The sequence below is a fragment of the Bombina bombina genome, chromosome 9 (assembly GCF_027579735.1).
Source record: "Bombina bombina isolate aBomBom1 chromosome 9, aBomBom1.pri, whole genome shotgun sequence".
Taxonomy (NCBI): domain Eukaryota; kingdom Metazoa; phylum Chordata; class Amphibia; order Anura; family Bombinatoridae; genus Bombina; species Bombina bombina.
Genome location: NC_069507.1, coordinates 52,748,348 through 52,772,971, shown reverse-complemented (window position 1 = coordinate 52,772,971; position 24,624 = coordinate 52,748,348). Strand labels below are relative to the sequence as shown.

The 24,624-nt window shown below is 38.5% G+C and overlaps 1 protein-coding gene across 1 annotated transcript in view; it reads left to right on the top strand.

Annotated features, from left to right (window-relative positions):
• Positions 1–492: 492 nt before the first annotated feature.
• The window catches only part of LOC128640395 (heparan-alpha-glucosaminide N-acetyltransferase-like), a 623,176-nt gene continuing 599,044 nt past the window's right edge, over positions 493–24,624 (top strand). The window contains exons 1-3 of the mRNA XM_053692886.1: positions 493–499; positions 608–702; positions 4,289–4,425. Of these exons, the coding sequence (XP_053548861.1) occupies positions 493–499; positions 608–702; positions 4,289–4,425 (239 nt within the window). The remainder of the gene's footprint in view (positions 500–607; positions 703–4,288; positions 4,426–24,624) is intronic.

Here is a 24,624-nt window from a genome sequence, read left to right as displayed (position 1 = left end):
GCTTGGTTAGGAGTCTGAAAATCAGCACAATGTTATTAAAAATAAGCAAAACTACTTACATGTTACAAAAACACTCACTGGTGGTCTTGTCTGTGTAATAGGTGTCAATTTCTATCAATTTAGCTGTACTTTTTCTTTTGAAGGTATAAGTGCAATACAGTATATTGTGATTACTTTATCTTTTTATTACTTATAATGTACTTAATATCTGTCCAAAGGACCTACTAACCCTCAATTTTATTATCACCTTGTTAGACTGTTTCACTATTGGGTATCCAACCTTATGGTAATTATGTTTGTAAGAATATATATATATATATATAGCATGTTTGCAATTGCACTGTTAATCTTTTACATTTATATACCATGTATTTACATGTCACTAAGATTACTTTCTCTATTCATTAGCATTATTTTGTAAAATTGTTTTAAAATAAAAAAAAAAGAAAAGAAAAAAAAGGTTTATGTTGTAGCCGTATGAGCAAATGATAAATGTACAGTATTGTAGAGGAACTACCTGTAGGATTTATCCATTAATTAAATTGTCTTGTGTGTTTTGCTTTGACATTAATCTAATGTACATTAATTATTTTCCTCTCACTCATAGTTAATGAATTGAAGTTTGATGAGGCTTTAATAACTGTGTCCAATCATCTCCCTGAACCTATAACCCTGCAATATGTATCAGATTATTGCTATCAGGTAAGCACCAGGTTGTTATTGTGCTGAGTACAACTATAAAATTCTAATTTTCAGACCTAACAACTTTCAAATTATTTTTTTACAGTGTGAATTAATTTGCATATCTGAGTGCCTTAAAGTGTGTGTAGTCCTTGTAAACATAAGAAGTAAAAAATAAATAAATATAATATAGGTATATAAGAACATTTTAAGCATAATCTGTTTAGCAAGTTTACTACTGAGAGTGTCTTTTTAAAAACGGGCTTCTTTGTTAAAGGGACATTAAAACTAAACAAATGCTGGATACACTGATGCATACAAAGAAAAGATAAGTCTAAGAATAACATGTAGATCTATTTTTTAAAGTTTCATTAGCTGTTTAAATATTGACAAAATAAGTGTAAAGTTTTTGTGTCTATAAAACAATGAGTACTGCCATGTTGTAACTTAGGTTACCTTCTCTGCTGTGGCCAATTAGGGACAGTAGGTCACTAGAGTGTGCAGCCAATGACTGTGTGGAATACAACAGTGTTCTGCACTTTCATTTATAACAGGAAATGAAAAGCTCACAATTTCAGAATGGAATTACAGGAAAAGGGGACAAAATAAATAATGACAGTATATTGCAGAGTTTTTTTATATACTGTATATATTATTTATCATTTTATATTACCATCTCAAATGGTTTAATGTGCCTTTAAGGTTTACAGGTGCCCAGTATTTTAGAAGTAAGAAAAGGTTAATGTACAATCATGGTATACATGCCTGAAGAGCAGATTCTTTAAAGGGACATGAAACCCCACATTTTTCTTTCTCTCAGATAGAGAATACAATTTTAAAAAGTTTCAAATTTACTTCTATTATCAAGTTTGCTTTGTTCTCATGTTATTCTTTGCTGAAGAGATATCTAGATAGGTAGCGTATAACATTGTTGCCAAACTGCTGCCATATAGTGCTGCAAACATGTTCTATCTGAACCATGAAAGAAAAAATGTGGGTTTTTATTGTTTCAAGGAGCGCTTGAAACTATTAAAACTAGGAAGAGTCTTGTGGAGTGAGGCAGAAAGTTCCACAAGATAGGGGGCATTCTGGAAAAATCCAGTAGATGGGAATGCAAGGCGGTAACAAGAGAGGAGGAAGTTGTGGGTAGATCGAAGGGGCAGGAGGGAGAGTACCTGATTGAAGGGGACGAGAGGGAGAGTATCTGATCGAAGGGGACGGGAGGGAGAGTATCTGATTGAAGGGGCCGGGAGGGAGAGTATCTGATTGAAGGGAACGGGAGGGAGAATATCTGATCAAAGGAGACGGGAGGGAGAGTATCTGATCAAAGGGGATGGGAGAGAGAGTATCTGAGCGAAGGGGACGGGAGGGAGAGTACCTGACCGAAGGGGACGGGAGGGAGAGTATCTGATCGAAGGGGATGGGAGAGAGAGTATCTGAGCGAAGGGGACGTGAGGGAGAGTACCTGACCGAAGGGGACGGGAGGGAGAGTATCTGATCGAAGGGGACGGGAAGGAGAATATCTGATCAAAGGGGATGGGAGGGAGAGTATCTAATCAAAGTGGTACGGGAGGGAGAGTATCTGATCAAAGGGGATGGGAGGGAGAGTATCTGAATCTGATCATAAGGGACGGGAGAGAGAGTATCTGAGCAAAAGGGGACGGGAGGGAGAGTACCTGATTGAAGGGGAGGGAGAGTATCTGATCGAAGGGGACAGGAAGGAGAATATCTGATCAAAGGGGATGGGAGGGAGAGTATCTGATCGAAGGGGACGGGAGGGAGAGTATCTGATCAAAGGAGATGGGAGGGAGAGTTTCTGATCGAAGGGGATGGAAGACAGAGTATCTGAGCGAAGCGGACGGGAAGGACAGTACCTGATCGAAGGGGACAGGAGGGAGAGTATATGATCAAAGGGGATGGGAGGGAGAGAATCTGGAGATGATGTCTGAGATATAGCGGGGATCGGTGTTATTGAGGGCCTTAAATGTCAAAGCCAGGATTCTGTTTTATTGTTGAGGCAAGAGGAAGCCAGTGAAGGGGTTGGCAGCGAGGTGCAGCAGATGAGGAGCGATGTGAAAAGAAGATTAGTTCAGCAAAGGCATTTATTATGGATTGTAAGGGAGCTAGATGGTAGCTAGGGAGACCAGAGAGGATGGAGATGCAATAGTAAAGGTTTCTTGTATTGTTTTCCTTTTTCTCATATAAACATATAATATTTATATGCAGAGAAAAATATAATTTTATTGGCAAAATGCGCATTTTTTATGATTCAGATAGAATATGTGATTTTAAACAGAATTCCTATTAATTTCTACTATCAAATTTGCTTCATTCTCTTGGTATCCTTTGTTGAAGGAGCAGCAATTCACTGCTGGGATCTAGTTGAACACATCTGGTGAACCAATGAAAAGAGGCATATATACGTGCAGCAACTAATCAGCAGCTATCTCTCAGTAATATGTTGCTGCTTCTGAGCCTACCTAGGTATGCTTTTCAACAAAGAATAGCAAGCTAATGAATGAAAATTAGATAATAGAAGTAAATTGCAAAGTGATTTAAGATCACATGTTCTGTCTGAATCATAAAAGAAAAAAATGGAAAATTGTGGTTTCATGTCCCTTTAAGTATGTTTACTTTGTCTCCTTTCTTGTGGCCAATTACAGAAATATACAATGGGGCTCCTGCACTGATCAAAAAGTTACTGTATAGAATGCTGCAGGGTCAGTTTTCTGAATTCTGCATGATGCACTCTAATTCCTCCAGGAGAGTGAAAAAATGTCAGTTCAGAATACAGTGATAAAAAACAGGGAAACCAGGCAAAAGAAATAATGGAACTATATTGCATTTTTTATACTATGTATTGTTAAAGGGATACTAAACCCACATTTTTTCTTTCATGATTCAGACAGAGCATGCAATTTTAAGCAATTGTCTAATTTACTGCCATTATCAAATTTTCTTTGTTCTCTTGCTATCTTTATTTGAAAAGAAAGAATCTAAGCTTAAGAGCTGGCCTATTTTTGGTTCAGCACATGGGGAGCACTTGCTGATTGGTGGCTAATTGTAGCCACCAATCGGAAATCGCTATCCAGGGTGCTGAACCACACATGGGTCGGCTTCTAAGTTTAGATTTCTGCTTTTTCAAATAAAGATAGCAAGAGAACAGAGAAAAATTGATAATAGGAGTAAATTAGAAAATTGCTTAAAATTTGAAAGAAAAAAATTGGGTTTAGTATCCATTTAAACATGCTATGGAGAATTGAGATTTGAGTATAATGTTCTGTTATCCATATTGTGACCTGGAAAATACACCCCAGATAGTGTGACACATCTGATAGCTCTGAACTTGTGTTAACACATTAAGAAACACATTGTTGAAAGTTGTGGGAAAAAACAGATAAACTAATAGGTATTCACATTCTACCCCCAAAAAATGACAGAAATATGTTGTTTGACTAAAATGTTAACGGAATCTATCTATATTATAATTTAAAAATACAGAATAATTAATATTATTATATAAAGGTTTAAACTGATATCGGATTTAAACATCTGTAATGTAAGGTTGTAATTTTTATAGAAATATATATTGTTTTCGTTTTAATAGTGTCTCCCAGAGTCGTTCTTGATGGTACCCATGGGTACCAGCAACCAAGGTGGGAATGCAAGTGCAGTTATCAGCACCAGATTCATTATAAAGTTTCAAGTATTGAGGGGGGCAGAGAGCTTGGACTTTGTGTGTGGGTAAGATATTCCCTATTGTGATAAGCATGTAGGACCTCTGTTGAGTTGAACTATTCATTTAAATGGATATAGCATCAAAAAATAACCTTGTTTTTTTTTCTTTAAGTGGTTTATTTGTTTGTCAGATTGTTTTGTGTTACTTTTCTGTTACCTACATAGGACTAGATTACAAGTTGAGCGCTAAATAAACAGCCATTACAAGTGGTTCCTTATTGCTACCATGAGTGTGGTTAATTTAAACAAATGTGCCCCAAATGTCCCCAAAATAAAGTGTGTAATGCATTTTATAAAATAAAATATGTATATATATTTTTAAAAACATTTTTAAACTGCATTAAGCAGTTTTTTTGGGATGTGAGGTGTTTTAAGCCTATACATTTATATTTAAAATCTGCTGCCATTCGCTGCGTGACTTAACCTCTGTGCTGCCAAGGTTCAAATGCCGTGTATCACAGCATGAGAACAAGGCTCCCATTGGAGCCTATGGAACTGTGTTCTCGTGAGCACATTGCAAAAGCGAGGTCGCATTGTGTTGAACCTAACTTGTAATACCAGAACACATTTGCGTGTGCTGGTATTACTAAGTCGAGCACAAATATTTCCCTCACAAATGCAATATTTTGCACTCCACTTGTAATCTGGCATTAAATGGCTAAACATGTAAACAAACTCTGGTTCAATTGCTAACCACAGAAAATATTTGCTGATCACCCAATCAACATTTATGCTTTTCTGTAGGTGGAACAGGAGCATGTTACGCTGTTAGTTTGTTTACATATTTGACTCTTTACACTTAAGGCTGTAGGAGGTAATCAAAAAGTTATTTATTAAAATTCAGAAGTTTATTTTCTGATAATGTCCTTTTAATACAGTGTACAGGAATGTACAATAAATAAACACATTTAAGTGTCAATTTAATGATGACACACTTTGCTATTGTGTTTACTTGCAAACTACAACTGGTTTGTTGTATTATGATTCAAGGTGAAAGTTTGTAAAAAGGTTTTACAAACTGCAATCAGGAGTGAACTGAACCTGCCCAGAACAACAGACTGCCCCTGAACAGCAAGACACACACCACACCCACATACCACACCACATACCCCACCCACATACCTCCCCCACATATCACTCACCACACACACATCCCACATACCACATACCCCACCCACATACCCCATATCCGCCCGCATACCACACCCACATACCACACACCACACCCACATGCCACATACCGCACCCACATACCACACCACACCCCGATACCAACCCCACATACCACACCCATATGCCACATACCATACCCACATACCACCAGAGATAGGCACGGACCAAGGCTGTGGCAGACATTTTCCAAAGTACAGATGTTAGTGAAGGACACCAAGGTACATTTCAAATTAAAAACATCAAAAAACACTCTCTTTACAGAGAGGGTAGAGGATACATGGTGGAATAGCCATGCAGCAGAAGTGGTAGAGACAGTGAAGTAGTTTAAACATGCATTGGATAGGCATAAGGTTATGCTAGATATAAGATAAGGCCAGGAACTAATGAAAGTATTCATAAATTTGGGCAGACTAGATAGGCCGAATGGTTTCTAACTGCCGACATATTCTATGTTTCTATAAGTCTGGATAGAAACACTTTGCTGTCAAATGGGCTGCACGTTGGACGCCCCTGGTCTAGTTCCACAAGTACAAATTAGTCATCTAATCAAACAAGTTTAAAATAACATTTATATAAAGATTGCTTGTGGTATTACCTTTTATTTTATTTTTGGTTATATTGAGAGTCTGCAACTCCTGACCAAACCCACCTACCTTGATGTTAATTGCATGATCATCATGGTTGGTTACTTACTTGGTTACGTAAGGTTTGTCAGAGTAGGCAGCGGTCTTCTACACACAGACACCAACACCATGCTTCCGCACAGATCAAGGAATTGGAACGGGTCACGACTCACGGTTAGTTGACTGCAGGCAACTTGCTTCTTCCCTCACTTTCCCGCTATTAAGCGTGGTGCCGCTTGCGTCGAGGAGGAGTGAGGACCAGAATTCATCTGTCCTACTCCTCCCTCCACTCCGCAAAATGGGTGGCGGATACTGCAAGGGCCAGTCAAGGACACCAGTGTCCATGTACGGACACCTTGCCTATCCCTGCATACCACACACCACATACCACACACCACTTTGTCTCTGTCCGTGAGCTGCTCAGTAACACACCCAGACCGCACTACCCCACTCTGACAGCCAAATGAACTATGTCCCTTTCCTATAAAAATAGCAGGAAGTACATGATAATGCAACTTCATTTTAAATTTATATTCTGCAGTTTGCACCAGAGGCTTCTTTAAGGGGGATTGTCACGAATACCTCAGGATTTAGCTGCTAAGGGGTTAATTCTGTTTAGTTTGTGAACTAAAAACAGTTGTTTGTTTTTCAAGAAGAATTGTGTCCTGTGCTTGTTTGTTTTTCTTTGAAGTGCCAGGAGCCTCATAAATGCTTTGTAGTATACACCGAATAGCGCTTTATGGCTCAAGCTATCAGCTTCAGAGATACAACACAGTGCTTCTTCCCCATATCCTGAGGAGGTCAATAAAAGGACATTGGTATAATGTATATACGTATTTAAAACTGTTATGACATTAAATGAAGGGAAATATGACAACTTATGTCATATTTGATATCAAACCGATTCTCCCAATGAAACTAAGAGATTCCCGGTATGTATATATGAAGATAGATTTACCTAGCAGAAATTATAATGGGTTCTATAATTTCAGGCAAATATTTATTGAAGGTCATAAAGACAGGGGGGTTTCTTAGCCCGCCCAGGAGGGTGTGGTCAGGCCACTTGATCTCTGGAAAATAGGTATAAGACTTTTGTTTTTACCTATAAGATTGTCATTCTTACAAGGGGAGCTGTTCTGCAGAGTAAGGACCCATTGCTTCATGCCAGTCCCCAGGCACAGATATTGAGACTAGTAAAGTATTAAATCTGTTTTTCTCCTTTTTTTATTTTAAAAACTGTTTGCTGTGTGTAATGGTATTTGTAACAACTTTTTATTAATAATGCATTGTGCATAATATTTTTGACATAATAAATAATTCCTTTATTAAGTGTTGGCCTTTGTCTAATAATTGAACCATGTTACTGAAAGAGACTGGAGTATTAGAACTGTATATTTTAGGTTATTTTCTGCTAAATTGTATTCTGAAAGATAATGTGTAAGTCTGGGTTTTTTCTTAGGATTTTCCCTTTAATAAATTATAAGTGGTGGCAGCTGAGATATTGTAGTTAGTTTAGTGTGGGTGGCATTAAAGGGGAGTTTTGGGCATTTCTTTTACGTCTAGTACAGACTGGAGAGTGTTGTTAACCCTTGCACCCACTGAACGAAATCACAAGCTTGTCTGGTGTGGCTAGATTGTGACATATTAGTGAGAGTAGAAGGTGTCTGATAACCCTTTCTGTGCCAAATAAGTGACTGGCGCAGGGTTGGATAACTCTGGTCGTCACAGGGATCATCCTTCTCACTGAGTGTTGAGATATATATATGTGTGTGTGTGTTTGTGTGTGTATTTTAGTGGTCTCTATAGTTTTGAATGTGCAAGATCCCCTATATATAGTAACTGAAAATTACTTTGTTCGGCACCTCAGATTTGGACTCAAGTGGAAAGCAGGTGTTTTGTATGACTAAGTCTTGATTTGGTTCCATGATGTTACAACATTTAGCTCAAAATTTAACCCATTCACTACTGGGACAGAGATAGCGTGCATGCACAGTGGCACTCTGATAGGCCCACACCTCCATACTTATGACATTCTGGGTGGTGATCAGTTCACAGCAAAAAGGCAGCAAAAATATATATTCAATTATGACCCTCCAGCAGAACCACCAAGGACTGGTACTGGGCCACGGCCTGGCTGTTGAGAAAACCTGGTCTACATTCATTAAACCTATATTCAGCACTATTGTATAGTCCTTTGGTAGTGGGCGGGACAGAATTTCACATATGTATATGTGTTTAATAGACAGATACATGATATCCTGTACAGCTAACAAGATCTGCAGGAAACACGTTAAAAAGGAATTTACAACTACAACATCTAGGAATGGCGTTTCGCAATTTGCACTTAAAATTTATGTTTTTATTTCATTCTCACATTTTATGATTAAGTTACAGTAATTTCATCTTCTTAAACAGGATTTCTATGAGCAATCATGGATGTACTCTCACTACCTCATGCAAAATCTCTCCAAAACTGAGCTCCTTATTTTCCCCCGCTCTTCCAAAATCTAACCCCCAATCTCTCTATAACTGTCGACAACTCCATCATTACCCCTACCCCGCATGCCCGATGTCTTGGGGTCATACTTGACTCAGATCTTTCTTTTACTCCTTACATTCAGTCCTTGGCTAAATCCTGCCTCTTCCACCTTAAAACATCTCTTAAATTAGACATTTCCTTGCACAACTAAGATTTTAATCCACTCTCTCATCCTTTCCCGCCTTGATTACCGCAACGCTGTCCTCTCTGGTCTCCCCAGCTACCGTCTAGCTCGTTTACAATCCATAATGAATGCCTCTGCCAGGCTCATCTTCCTTACACGTCGCTCTTCATCTACTGCACCTCTCTGCCAATCCCTTCACTTGCTTCCTCTTGCCTCCAAGATTAAACACAAAATTCTCACTCTGACATACAAAGCTCTCAATTGCACTGCTCCCCCTATATCTCAGACCTTTTCTCCAGATACTCTCCCTCCTGTCTGCTTCGCTCTACTCACAATCTCCTACTCTTCTCCTCTCTTGTTACCTCCTCACACACCCACTTACAGGACTTCTCCAGACTGGCTCCCATCTTGTGGAACTTTCTGCCTCGCTCCACAAGACTCTCCCCTAGTTTTGAAAACTTCAAGCACTCCCTAAAGACTCTACTGTTCACGGATGCATACAACCTACACTATCCTTTCTTTATACCATTTCCTCTCCTCCATTGCTATCCCCTTGAACCCCCTTAGCATGTAAGCCTAAGAACCATGCTAGATCACCTTCTTTAGAGCTGACTACATCAGTGTGACTCTTGGTAGGGCCCTCTATCCGTCTGATCCCTAAAAATGTTTCCTTGTATTCCGCCTATGTTAATAGCGCTGCGGAATCTGTTGGCGCTCTACAAATAACCGATAATAAATAATAATTTGTGATCAGGATAGTTTGCAATTATGTCTTGTTTATTGGTAACTGAAATCTTTTGCACAGGTTTTTACATTAAACAGAAGTGCCAAATATGATGTTTTGAAAAAAACGAAATTTCAAGTACCTAGAACCTCATGTTGCCATCTTCTCACAATAATAGAAAAGCATGTGCAAATTTGTGGCAAGTGATTGAATTGTGTATTTATATATAATTGTTATATGTCATTTTTCTTTGTTTTATTAGTATCAGCATCCAATTTCAATAGCGCATGTTCGCATTTAGTCGCTGCAGCTAAATCTGACAGGACAACTTCCTTGTCAGAATCTGCTACCACTCAGTGCATGTGCTGCTGATTTAAATAATCGCTTTCCACACATTCCTTTATAACATATATGATGTGCGATTATGTAATACAGAGCATGCGCAGTCAGAGGTAGCAGACTCTGACAAGGTAGCAAATGCTGATAGAACACTGACTTCCTCCAATCGTTGTGTGCTCCCCTTTTGCATCCAGCTTGTGGGGCATGCAACGATTGAAATAAGCCGGATTCGTCATCCAAATGCTAAAGAAAGTAGAAGATGTGGGCGGAGGATCAGTCTTATGTTTACCATAACGCAAAGGTAAGTATTTTAATAATTTGTCGTTCTGTCTTGTTTATTGGTAACTGAAATCTTTTGCACAGGTTTTTACATTAAACAGAAGTGCCAAATATGATGTTTTAAGAAAAACTCAATTTCAAGTATTTAGAACACCATGTTGCCATTTTCTCGCATTAATAAAAAAGCATGTGCAAAACTGCATAGTATATACATATATCCATCTTGTGATTGGCTATCGGCTGGCACATGGTACAGGAGGAAGGGATAATTGGATTAACTTCAAAATTTGCCAGAAAATATTCTACTGCTCATTTCAAATTCAATGTAAGTGCTATAGCTTCATCTTTTTATTGTTTATGTGTCTGTTATTCAATTTGACTGTATTTAGTGGTCCTTTAAAGAATAAACTATTAATGAAAAAAAAACTTATAACATATTAAAAGTTTGAAATAATTAATTGATTAAACAGCTAGAGCTCAATGATCTAATTTGATAGAATTTGCTACATGTCAGAATTTGCTACCTTTTCAGAATTTGCTACCTGTCAAAATTTGCTACCTTGTCAGAATTTGCAACCTGTCAGAATTTGCTACCTGTCAGAATTTGCTACCTGTGAGAACTTGCTACCTGTCAGAATTTGCTACTTGTAAGAGTTTCTTATCTTGTCAGAATTTGCTACCTGTCAGAATTTGCTACCTGTGAGAACTTGCTACCTGTCAGAATTTGCTACTTGTAAGAGTTTCTTATCTTGTCAGAATTTGCTACCTGTCAGAATTTGCAGCCTGTCAGTTTCTTACCTTGTCAGAATTTGCTACCTGTCAGAATTTGCAACCATCAGAATTTGCTACATGTCAGAGTTTCTTACCTTGTCAGAATTTGCTACCTGTCAGAATTTGCTACCTGTCTGTACACATGCTCTTTATTACGTAATCACACTCCATATATGTTGAAAAGGAATGTGTGGAAAGCGATTATTTATCCCCTTCACTGCCAGGAATAATAGATGTGTGGTGCGCAGTTGCAATCGGTGGCCTTCTAATTACCAAAAAGCAATGGCAAAGTCATATATATATGATATTTATGGACAAAGGGGATCCCAGAGAAACTTTTACAACCATTTGCACCATGATTGCACAAGCAGTATGTAAATAATTATAGTGAAAAACCCAAAGTTTATAAAAAAAAGTAATAATTTTTTTTTAATTTGATTGCATGAAATGGTGGCATGAAATATACTAAAATGGGCCTAGATCAATAGGCTGTTTACTTAAAAAATATATATAGTTTTTACATATGTTTAGAAGGGTAGGAAACCCAGAACTTCTAGACAAATCTTACGAAGGTCAATTGAAACAGGGGGACTAGCCTTACCAAATATCATTCTCTACTATAACGCAGCCAGACTCTCCCACCTGATGTGCTGGAATATCCAAGATAACACCCCCCTGTTGGTATGAGGTCAAGAGTGCATTCTTCCCATCAGGCTTGAAACTATCTGTCCTTCCCATGATCCCCTCACATCATAGGAGGGAACTTAGGTTAGCCCACAACATAATTCAGGATAATCGCAAGTTTTGGGACCTTGTGAGGCATGGTTTTGAGGTATTATTATTATCAGGTATTTGTAGAGCGCCAACAGATTCTGCAGCGCTATGAACATGGGTGGTATATAAAAATGATTACAGGGATCAAATGGGTGAATGGTCCTGCCGAGAGTTGCACTGTTGTAGTCGGCTCTTATGAAGGTGAACTACAAACAGCTGGGCTCATAGGCTTACATGCTATGGGGTTTTAGGGGATAGCAGTGGAGATAGGAAGGTTAGTGTACGTTGTAAGCGTCCCTGAATAGTAGAGTCTTCAGGGAGCAGTTGAAGATTTAAAAACTAGGGGAGATTCTTGGGAGCAAGGCAGAGAGTTCCATAAGATGGGAGCCAGTCTTGAGAAATCTTGTAGATGGAAATGTGAGGAGGTAACAAGAGAGGAGGAGAGTAGGAGATCATTAATGGAGCGAAGGGGATGGGAGGGAGAGTTTCTGGAGACAAGGTCTGAGATGTAAGGGGGAGCAATGCAATTGAGGGCTTTGTGTGTCAGAGTGAGAATTTTGTGTTTAAACCTGGAGGCAAGAGGAAGCCAGTGATGGGATTGGCAGAGAGGTGCAGCAGATGAAGAGCAACATGCAAGGAAGATGAGCCTGGCAGAAGCATTCATTATGGATTTTAAAGGAGCTAGGCGGCAGCTTGAGCGACCAGAGAGGATAAAGTTGCAGTAGTCAAGGCAGGAAAGGATGAGAGAGTGGATTAAAATATTTGTTGTGTCTTGTGTAAGGAAATGTCTAATTTTAGCAATGTTTTTAAGGTGGAAGCAGCAGGCTTTAGCTAAAGACTGAATGTGATGAGTAAAAGAAAGATCTTTGACCCCAAGACATCGGGCATGTGAGGTTGGGGTAATGATGGAGTTGTCAACAGTTATAGAGACATGGGGGGTGGAGATTTTTGAAGAAGGGGGGGAAATAAGGAGCTTAGTTTTGGAGAGATTTAGCTTGAGGTAGGGAGAGGACATCCAAGATGAGATATGAGAGAGACAGTTAGTGACACGGGTTAGCAAGGAAGGAGATTATTTTGGTTCAGAGAGGTAGATTTGGGTATCATCGGCATACAAATGATAATGAAACCCATGGGACTTTATTAAGGAACCTAGTGAGGACGTGTAGATTGAGAAGAGAAGGGTACCGAGGACAGAGCCTTGGGGTACCCCAACAGAAAGAGGTAACGGGGCAGAGGATACCCCAGAGAAGGCTACACTAAAGGTAAGGTTAGACAGATAGGAAGAGAACCAAGAGAGAGCTGTGTCACAGATGCCGAAGAATTGGAGGGTATAGAGCAAAAGAGGGTGGTCGACAGTATCAAAGGCTGCAGACAGATCAAGGAGGATAAGTAGAGAGAAGGTGTCTCCCCATAGATTAGGGTCTTGGTGAGGAGTTCTAGGAGCTCCTGTGTTTTTAGCCAGCCTTATGCTTTCCTCAAATTACTGTAGTCATTGCTACCTAATTATTTAGATACTTTAATTTAACAGTGTATGTTGCAAGGAATACTTTTCGGTTAGCGGTTTTGTCTAGCTCTGAGCATAATTAAAATACAAGATAAACCTTATTAAAACGCTAATAGATAGCATATTACAGTGAAAGGTTTGATTGTTATATTTGAGCTGTACCTAAACGGTCTTACTTTGATCTAAGCTAGATTATATATGCAAACCTTGCTAATAACGCCACTAGATGTCTTATGATATTGTAAGGTTTTATTATACTTGAATTCTATAAAAATGTTCTGAGAGACATAAGATACCAATTGTAACTTGCCAATATACTACTTAGTTGCAAGAGACTAAAAGGGGTTGTCATATCACAGCTTTATTAAAGCACAAATATATAATCTTTTTCAAGCTGTTAAACGTCAAGTAAGCAAATGTCAACATGAACAGTATTGTATGATGTATATACCATAACCCTGTTTATAGCTGAACTCATATATAAACAACATTATTATGGTGCATAAAGAACTTAATAAAAACTCAAAAATTACAAATTGAGAGTATCAATTCACAACTCTGTACATATAATGGTTAAAGGGACAGTCAACACTTGCGGTAACTAATGTTAGTATATTTGTTAGGTCTCTTCAGTGATTTAGACATAAATATATACTATTAAAGGGACAGTCAACACTTGCGGTAACATTATTTGATATTGAAAAAAAAAAAAAACGAAGATCCGCCTGCACTATACCCCTTCTGCCTTGCCGCCTTGCTTCTTGTGCTAATCACCGTCGATAACTTCTCTAATACCAGGTAAATATGGCAGCCGAACTCCGCCCACCATTACATAGCTACCTTCTTCTTCAAATGATCAGCAAATCAGAATCCAATCCTCTGTCAGAAATTGCACGCGCTTCGAGGCCTTTCATCTAAGTTGTCTCTTAAGATCATGGGGCTACCCTAAATCCAATTTAAGGGAACTAACGAATTGGGAACAGAAATGGACCTGAGGCCACGTAGTAAAAGGAGCTTTATCATATCACTATAGACTGTTCCTCATGCCCCATAGCCATCATAAAATTGCACAACATGTCTCCTGGGAAAGAGACTTTGATTTCACGGCGGACACTGATTCTTGGTATATGGAGATCCTGTTCACAAAATGGCTATTACACTGCGCCACTCTCTGGGAACTTCACTATAAAATATTAGTCAGATGGCACTTAGTTCCAGCCACTCTGCACAAGATTTTTAACAGCCATTCTCCCCTATACTAGCATGACTGCGGGCAAACAGATACTACTGCCCATGTTTGGTGGCATTGCCCCAAAATTCAGCCCATCTAGTCCAAATTATTTGTCATCCTTAACCAAATTCACATAGCAATCCCCGTCAGACCAGAAGATTGCCACCTTTATTTAGGCCTTCCAAATCTAACCCCTGCCTGTAAAATGCTCTTAATCTAACTCCTGATGGCCACTAAATTGGCAATTGCCAGAACCTGGAAGAGTAGAGACCCTCCAGCCTTTTGTCAGTTCATCTCCACAGTACAATATATTAAACATATGGAGTCCTAACCTTATAGGGCTCACAACAAAGTTGACTTCTACATAGAGACCTTGGATGCCCTGGACCGATGTATTCCCAGACTGAAGCTCCTAGGTATGACCCATCAGACCTTATCTCCTTGCTTTCCCCCTCCCCCTGGTGTTTTTTCCCCCTACCCTTCTGATATACACCATCTACCCAGTGAGCTGCTACGTGAGAGCCCCCACCACCACCCCACCCCCCAGACAGACAGTACAAAATCCAAAGGAAATAAAATAAAGTATTGTTGTAATTTTAATAAAAAATGTAAAAAAAACTGCTGGCTGCCACAGTATCATCATGCAGGGAGTGGGGCCCCCTTCAGATGCGGGGCCCTCGGACAAGGGCCGATTTGCCCGACTTGTCAGTCCGCCCCTGAACAGGGTAATCTATCACCCGTCACCACCGGTGTTCTGTATGTGAGAGCCCCCACCACCACCCCACCCCCCAGACAGACAGTACAAAATCCAAAGGAAATAAAATAAATTATTGTTGTAATTTTAATAAAAAATGTAAAAAAAACTGCTGGCTGCCACAGTATCATCATGCAGGGAGTGGGGCCCCCTTCAGATGTGGGGCCCTCGGACAAGGGCCGATTTGCCCGACTTGTCAGTCCGCCCCTGGATGCTAGTCCACAACTTTCCACCTCCTGCCTTATTTGATATCACGTATATTTGTCACCTAGCTAACTCCTATGATAACCACACATCTTGTATAGAAATTGAGGTCTAACATATCATTTACAGGAACCCGGCCCCTAGGTTAACATCTCTGCAATCAACATTTAGCCTGTACTACTTTTCATAAAAACTGACTCTGATTAATAGTACAATTTAAAACGTGGTGGCTTGTCTAATAGACAAGCCACCACATTTTTAATTGTACTATTCTTTGGTTAGCATTGTTCTCCGCCTAGGGCACCAATGATTTGTAGTAACCATGTGATTGTGTTACCTGTTCATGTATCTAATTATCTCAATAAAAATATATTTTGCAAAAAATATATTTGGTTTTAACAGGTAAATAAAAAAAACAAGGCTCTATTTCTGTTTAAATGGAGTGATAGAAAAAATGCTAATAATTCTCCGGTATTTTGGGCAAGTTTTTGTCTGAAAATCCCAGTAGTGAATGGGATTTACTGTCAATTTACAGTTGATAGCACAAGCTACATTTATTGGTTAAGATACAGAGATCGGGGTGAGTATAAACCAGGGGAAATATAAACCGGGAAAATATATAAATACACGGGTAACTATTAACTGGGGGTGAATATGTAAATACCTGGGTAACTATTGTGTGGGTGAATATATAAATACTGTGGTGAATATGTAAATACCCGGGTGAATATAAAACTGGGAAAACATATAAATACCTGGATAAATATATAAATACCCCTGGGTAAATACACAAATACACAGTTAAATATATAAATGTCCGAGTAGATATATAAATACCTGGGCGAATACTAAAATACCTGGGTACATATAAAAATGTTTGCGTAAATATATAAATACCCAAGTATTGGGAAGTGTCAGGTGGGAGGGTAATCTCTACACTAAAGTTAAAATTAACCTTTTAAGCTACCTAGTTAACCCCTTCACTGCCGGGGATAATAGAAGTGTGGTGCACAGCTGCAATTAGCAGACTTCTAATTACCAAAAACCAATGGCAAAGCCACATATGTCTGCTATTTTTGAACAAAGGGGATCCCAGAGAAACTTTTACAATTACAACCATTTGCGCCATAATTGCACAAGCAGTATGTAAATAATTATAGTGAGAAACCTAAAGTTTGTGAAAAAGTAATTTTTTTTTAATTTGATTGCATTTGACGGTGAAATGGTGGCATGAAATATACCAAAATGGGCCTAGATCAATGCATTGGGTTGTCTACTTAAAAAATATATATAGTTTTTACATATGTTTGGAAGGGTAAGAAATACAGAACCTCTAGACAAAGCTTACAAAGGTCAATTGAACCCGAGGGACTAGCCTTACCAAATATCATTCTCTACTGCAACGCAGCAAAACTCTCCCACCTGATGGGCTGGAATATCCAAGATAACACCACCTGTTGGTATGAGGTCGAGAGTGCACTCCTCCTGTCAGGCTTGAAACTATCTGACCTTCCCTGGATCCCCTTACATCATAGGAGGGAACTTGGGTTAGCATACCCCATAATTCAGGATACTCTTAAAGGGACATGAAACCCAAAAATGTTCTTTCATGATTCAGATAGAGAATACAATTTTAAACAACTTTCCAGTTTACTTCTATTATTTAATTTGCTTCCTTCTCTTTTTATCCTTTGCTGAAAGGTTTATCTAGGCACGCTAATAACGCAAATAACCTAGGTTCTAGCTGTTGATTAGTGGCTGCATATATATATATATATATATATATATATCGATTGTGATTGGCTCACCCATGAGTTCAGTTAGAAACCATTAGTGCAATGCTGCTCCTTCAACAAATGATACAAAGAGAATGAAGCAGATTAGATAATAGAAGTAAATTAGAAAGTTGTTTAAAAATGTATTCTCTATCTAAATCATTAAAGAATTGTTTTAGGTTTTATGTCCCTTTAAGTTTTGGGACCTTGTGAGGCACAGTCTTGAGATAGAATACCCGGGCAAATTTATAGATACCTGGACGTATATATAAAGACCCGGACAGATACCCGGGCAAATATATAAATACCCGTACATCTAGATGAATATATAAGTACCCGGACGAATATATGGACTACCCAGACAAATATATAGAATACCTGAGCGAATATACAAATACCCGTGTGAATATATAAATGACCGGGTGAATATATAAATGCCTGGGTGAATATATATATATATATATCCAGGCAAATATATAAATACCCGGGTTTGGGCAGGGGAAGGATGGGAAAATATTGCAAGACCGTGCCTCACAAGGTCCCAATTATTTCTGGTTTCATGTCCCTTTAAGAGTATCCTGTATTATGGGGTGGGCTAACCCAAGTTCCCAACTATTATGTGAGGGGATCGAGGGAAGGTATAGTGAATATATAAATACCCAGGCAATTATATAGGTACCCAGGCAAATATAGAAATACCATGGCAAATATATAAATACCCGGCAATTATATAGATACCTGGGGCGAATATACAGATACCCGGGCAAATACATAGATACCTGGGTGAATATTTAAATACCCAGATGAATATATAAATACCCAGACAAATGTATAAATACCCGAGCAAATATATAAATATCCAGATGAATATATAAGTACCCGTTCAAATATATAGATACCCGGGTGAATATATAAATGCCCATACAAATATATAAATATACAGATGAATGTGTAGATCCGGGAAAATGTATAGATACCCAAGTGAATATTTAAATGCCCAGGTGAATATATAGATACTGAGGCAAATATATAAATACCCGGGCAAATTTGGTTAAGGATGACGAATAATTTGGACCAAATTGGCTGAATTTTGAGGCAGTATTTAGTACCTGTTTGCCTGCAGACGCGCCAGTATAGGGGACAATGGCTATTAAAAATCTTGTGCAGAGTGGCTAATATTTTATAGTGAAGTTCCCAGAGAGTGGCGCAGTGTAATAGCCGTTTAGTGAACAGGATCTCTCTATACCAAGAATCAGTGTCCGCCGTGAAATCAAAGTCTCTTTTCCAGGAGACATGTTGTGCAATTTTATGATGGCTATGGGGCATGAGGAACAGTCTATAGTGATATGATAAAACTCCTTTTACTACGTGGCCTCAGGTCCATTTCTGTTCCCAATTCGTTAGTTCCCTTAAATTGGATTTAGGGTAGCCCCATGATCTTAAGAGACAGCTTAGACAAAAGGCCTTAAAGCGGAGATGAGTAGGTATCTGAAACTTTACACAGAATTGGGCATGGGTCAGCCAATTCTTGTATGCGTAGAAGTCTGTGATGCAGGAGACCTGAGCATTCAGCCAGGTTTCAGTATGAGAGTCAGGGAGGGCGCTGGCCAAGGTTTGGGCAGGGGAAGGATGGGGAGCTATCTCACGACCGTGCCTTACAAGGTCCCAAAACTTAAGAGTATCCTGTATTATGGGGTGGGCTAACCCAAGTTCCCTCCTATTATGTAGGAGTCCAGGGAAGGTAAGCGAATATATAAATACCCGGATGATTATATATAGGTACCCAGGCAAATATAAAGATACCAGGGTGAATATATAAATACTCAGCAATTATATAGGTTCCTGGGCGAATATATAAACACCCGGTATAGAATATAGTTGGGTGAATATAAACCGGGTAAAGATATAAATTCTCAGGTTAATTTAATACGAGTAAATATATATTCGGGTGAATATATACATAGCCAGGTAAATATAAAAGGGGTAAATATATAGATTCTCGGGTGAATTTAATATGAGTAAATATTAAATATATACATTCTCAGGTGAATATAAACTGGGTTAATGATATAAATTCCTATATTTACAAACAACACACTTTCTTAAATCTAGACATTTTCCTACTGTAAGTGAAGGAATTTCACTAAAGAAACTTTTTACCAAACGTTTAAGTAATTAGTGAGCAATACTTGATCTGCTTCTACCTCCCAATACTGAAAAACGTTCAGAAATTTGTAACATACTGGGCGTCTGGGCCCCTTTTTCTGAGACCTGTTTTTTCAGGAGAGCCTGAAACGATAGTTAAAGGAATAGTAAAGTCAAAATTTTACTTTCATGAATCAGATAGAGCAGCAAATTTATGCAACTTCCTAATTTACTACTATTAAAAGATAGTAGTAAATTACTATTTAAAATTTTTACATATTTCTGAATGTTAAAGATTTTATTCACCCGAGTATTTATATATTCATCCGGGTATTTATATATTTATTATTTATCCGGGTATTTATGTATTTATTTATATATTTATTTATTATTTATCTGAGTATTTATATATTTATCCGGGTATTTATATATTTATTCTGGGATTTATGTATCTTCCCAGTTTTATATTCACCAGGGTGTTTATAAACTCTGTATTTTGATTAATAAATGTTGCTTGTGCTATCAACTGGGAACGACCAACCAACCCCCAGACGGGACCCAGACAATTACCAGCCGCCACTTGGTCACTGAGCTCCCAACATTGCCGACACATACATTATATTATTAACCCCTAATCTGCCGCTCCGGACACCGCCGCCACCTACATTATACTTATGAACCCCTAATCTGCTGCCCCCAACATCGCCGACACCTATATTTTATTTATTAACCCCTAATCTGCGGCCCCCAATGTCGCTGCAACCTACCAACTTATTAACAATAATCTCCCGCCCCCAACGTCGCCGCCACTATATTAAAGTTATTAACCCCTAACCTAAGTCTAACCCTAACACCCCTAACTTAAATATAATTTAAATAGTAGCTGAAAATAACATATTTGGCCGAGTGATTGAATATATAAACACCCGGGTGAATATATAAACGATCCGAATATATAAACGTTCCGAATATATAAACGCCCATACGAGTATATAAACACCCGGATACCCAGACAGTTATATAAATACCCGGGTGATTACATAAATACCGGACGATTATATAAATATCCAGGTGATTATATAGATACCTGGGTGACTATATAAACCTCCGGACGAATACATTAATACCCAGGCAAATATATAAACACCCGGGTTAATATATGAATACCCGGGTGAATATATAAATAACTGGGTGATTATATAAACACCCCGGACGATTATATAAACACCCGGGCAAATATATAAATACCTTGGGTGAAATATATAAATACCCGGGTGGTTATATAATTACCCAGGCGTTTATATAGATACCCAGGCATTTATATAGAAACCCGGACATTTATATAAATATCCAGGTGAATATGTAAATACCCGGGTGGATATATAATTACCCTGGCATTTATATAGATACCCAGGTGAATATATAAATACCCGGGTGAATAAATAAATGCCCGGGCGAATTTGGTTAAGGATGACGAATAATTTGGACCAAATTGGCTGAATTTTGAAGCAGTATTTAGTACCTGTTTGCCTGCAGACGCGCCAGTATAGGGGACAATGGCTACTAAAAATCTTGTGCAGAGTGGCTAATATTTTATAGTGAAGTTTTCAGAGAGTGGCGCAGTGTAATAGCCTTTTAGTGAACAGGATCTCCCTATACCAAGAATTAGTGTTCGCCATAAAATCTAAGTTTCTTTCCCAGGAAACATGCTGTGCAATTTTATGATGGCTATGAGGGCATGCCAGGAACAGTCTATAGTGGTATGATAAAACTACTTTTACTACATGGTCTCGAGTCCATTTCTGTTCCCAATTTGTTAGTTCCCTTATGGTAACCGCATGACCTTAAGAGACAGCTTAAACAAAAGGCCTTGAAGCAGAGACGGGTAGGTATCTGAAACTTAATGTGGCATGGGCCAGCCAATTCTTGTATGCGCCTGTGAAGCAGGAGACCTGAGCATTCTTCAGTATGAGAGTCAGGGAGGGTGCTGGCCAAGGTTTGGGCAGGAGAAGGATGGGGAGCTATCTAAAAACCATGCCTCACAAGATCCCAAAACTTAAGAGTATCCTGTATTATGGGGTGATCTAACCCAAGTTCCCTCCTACGATGTGAGGGGATCCAGGGAAGGTATAGTGTATATATAAATACCCGGGCGATTATATAGGTACCCAGGCAAATATCAAGATACCAGGGCGAATATAAAAATACCCAGCAATTATATAGATACCCGGGACGAATATATAGATACCCGGATGTATATATAAGTACCCAGGTGAATATATCAATACCTTGGTGAATATATAGCTTCCCGGATGAATGTATAGATACCCAGACGACTATATAAATACGGCTCCAAATGGTAGTAGAGGTGCTCAGACAATTCTGGTTTCTTAAAATCCAAACATTTATTAAAGATGTAGATAAAATCACAACATCGGTCATATGGTCATTGTTAAAAGCAAAGGTAAATCCAGGTGTGTGAACAGAAACTCCACTCAGATGCATTTTGTGCACTTACACGCGTGATCACTGCGATATATAAATACCTGGGTGAATATATAGATACCTGGGTGAATATATAGATACCCGGGTGAATGTATAAGTACCTGGACGAAAATATAGATACTCGGGTGAATATATAGATACCTGGGTGAATTTGGTTAAGGATGATGAATAATTTAGACCACATTGGCTGAATTTTGAGGCAATGCCCCCAAACATGGGCGGTAGTACCTGTTTGCCCGCAGACGTGCTAGTATAGGGGAGAATGGCTATTAAAAATCTTGTGCAGAGTGGCTGGAACTGTCATCTGACTAATATTTTATAGTGAAGTTCCCAGAGAGTGGCACAGTGTAATAGCCGTTTAGTGAACAGGATCTCCCTATACCAAGAATCAGTGTCCGCCGTGAAATCAAAGTCTCTTTCCCAGGAGACATGTTGTGCAATTTTATGATGGCTATGGGGCATGAGGAACAGTCTATAGTGATATGATAAAGCTCCTTTTACTATGTGGCCTCAGGTCCATTTCTGTTCCCAATTCGTTAGTTCCCTTAAATTGGATTTAGGGTAGCCCCATGATCTTAAGAGACAGCTTAGACAAAAGGCCTTAAAGCAGAGATGGGTAGGTATCTGAAACTTAACACAGAATTGGGCATGGGTCAGCCAATTCTTGTATGCGTAGAAGTCTGTGATGCAGGAGACCTGAGCATTCAGCCAGGTTTCAGTATGAGAGTCAGGGAGGGCGCTGGCCAAGGTTTGGGCAGGGGAAGGATGGGGAGCTATCTCACGACTGTGCCTTACAAGGTCCCAAAACTTAAGAGTATCCTGTATTATGGGGTGGGCTAACCCAAGTTCCCTCCTATTATGTAGGAGTCCAGGGAAGGTAAGCGAATATATAAATACCCGGATGATTATATATAGGTACCCAGGCAAATATAAAGATATCAGGGTGAATATATAAATACCCGGCAATTATATAGGTTCCTGGGCGAATATATAAACACCCGGTATAGAATATAGTTGGGTGAATATAAACCGGGTAAAGATATAAATTCTCAGGTGAATTTAATACGAGTAAATATATATTCGGGTGAATATATACATAGCCAGGTAAATATAAAAGGGGTAAATATATAGATTCTCGGGTGAATTTAATACGAGTAAATATTAAATATATATATTCTCAGGTGAATATAAACTGGGTTAATGATATAAATTCCTATATTTACAAACAACACACCTTCTTAAATCTAAACATTTTCCTACGTAAGTGAAGGAATTTCACTAAAGAAACTTTTTACCAAACGTTTAAGTAATTAGTGAGCAATACTTGATCTGCTTCTACCTCCCAATACTGAAAAACGTTCAGAAATTTGTAACATACTGGGCGTCTGGGCCCCTTTTTCTGAGACCTGTTTTTTCAGGAGAGCCTGAAACGATAGTTAAAGGAATAGTAAAGTCAAAATTTAACTTTCATGAATCAGATAGAGCAGCAAATGTATGCAACTTTCTAATTTATTACTATTAAAAGATAGTAATAAATTACTATTTAAAATTTTTACATATTTCTGAATGTTAAAGATTTTATTCACCCAAGTATTTATATATTTATCCGGGTATTTATATATTTATTATTTATCCGGGTATTTATGTATTTATTTATATATTTATTTATTTATTATTTATCCGAGTATTTATATATTTATCCGGGTATTTATATATTTATTCTGGGATTTATGTATCTTCCCAGTTTTATATTCACCAGGGTGTTTATAAACTCTGTATTTTGATTAATAAATGTTGCTTGTGCTATCAACTGGGAACGACCAACCAACCCCCAGACGGGACCCAGACAATTACCAGCCGCCACTTGGTCACTGAGCTCCCAACATTGCCGACACATACATTATATTATTAACCCCTAATCTGCCGCTCCGGACACCGCTGCCACCTACATTATACTTATGAACCCCTAATCTGCTGCCTCCAACATCGCCGACACCTACATTTTATTTATTAACCCCTAATCTGCGGCCCCCAATGTCGCTGCAACCTACCAACTAATTAACCCTAATCTCCCGCCCCCAATGTCGCCGCCACTATATTAAAGTTATTAACCCCTAACCTAAGTCTAACCCTAACACCCCTAACTTAAATATAATTTAAATAGTAGCTGAAAATAACATATTTGGCCGAGTGATTGAATATATAAACACCCGGGTGAATATATAAACGATCCGAATATATAAACGATCCGAATATATAAACGCCCATACAAGTATATAAACACCTGGATACCCAGACAGTTATATAAATACCCGGGTGATTACATAAATACCGGACAATTATATAAATATCCAGGTGATTATATAGATACCCGGGTGACTATATAAACCTCCGGCCGAATACATTAATACCCAGGCAAATATATAAACACCCGGGTTAATATATGAACACCTGGGTGAATATATAAATAACTGGGTGATTATATAAACACCCCGGACGATTCTATAAACACCCGGGTGAATATATAAATACCTTGGGTGAAATATAAATACCCGGGTGGTTATATAATTACCTAGGCGTTTATATAGATACCCAGGCATTTATATAGATACCCGGGCATTTATATAGATATCCGGGTGAATATATAAATACCCGGGTGGATATATAATTACCCGGGTGTTTATATAGATACCCAGGCGTTTATATAGATACCTGGGTTAATATATAAATACCCGGGTGAA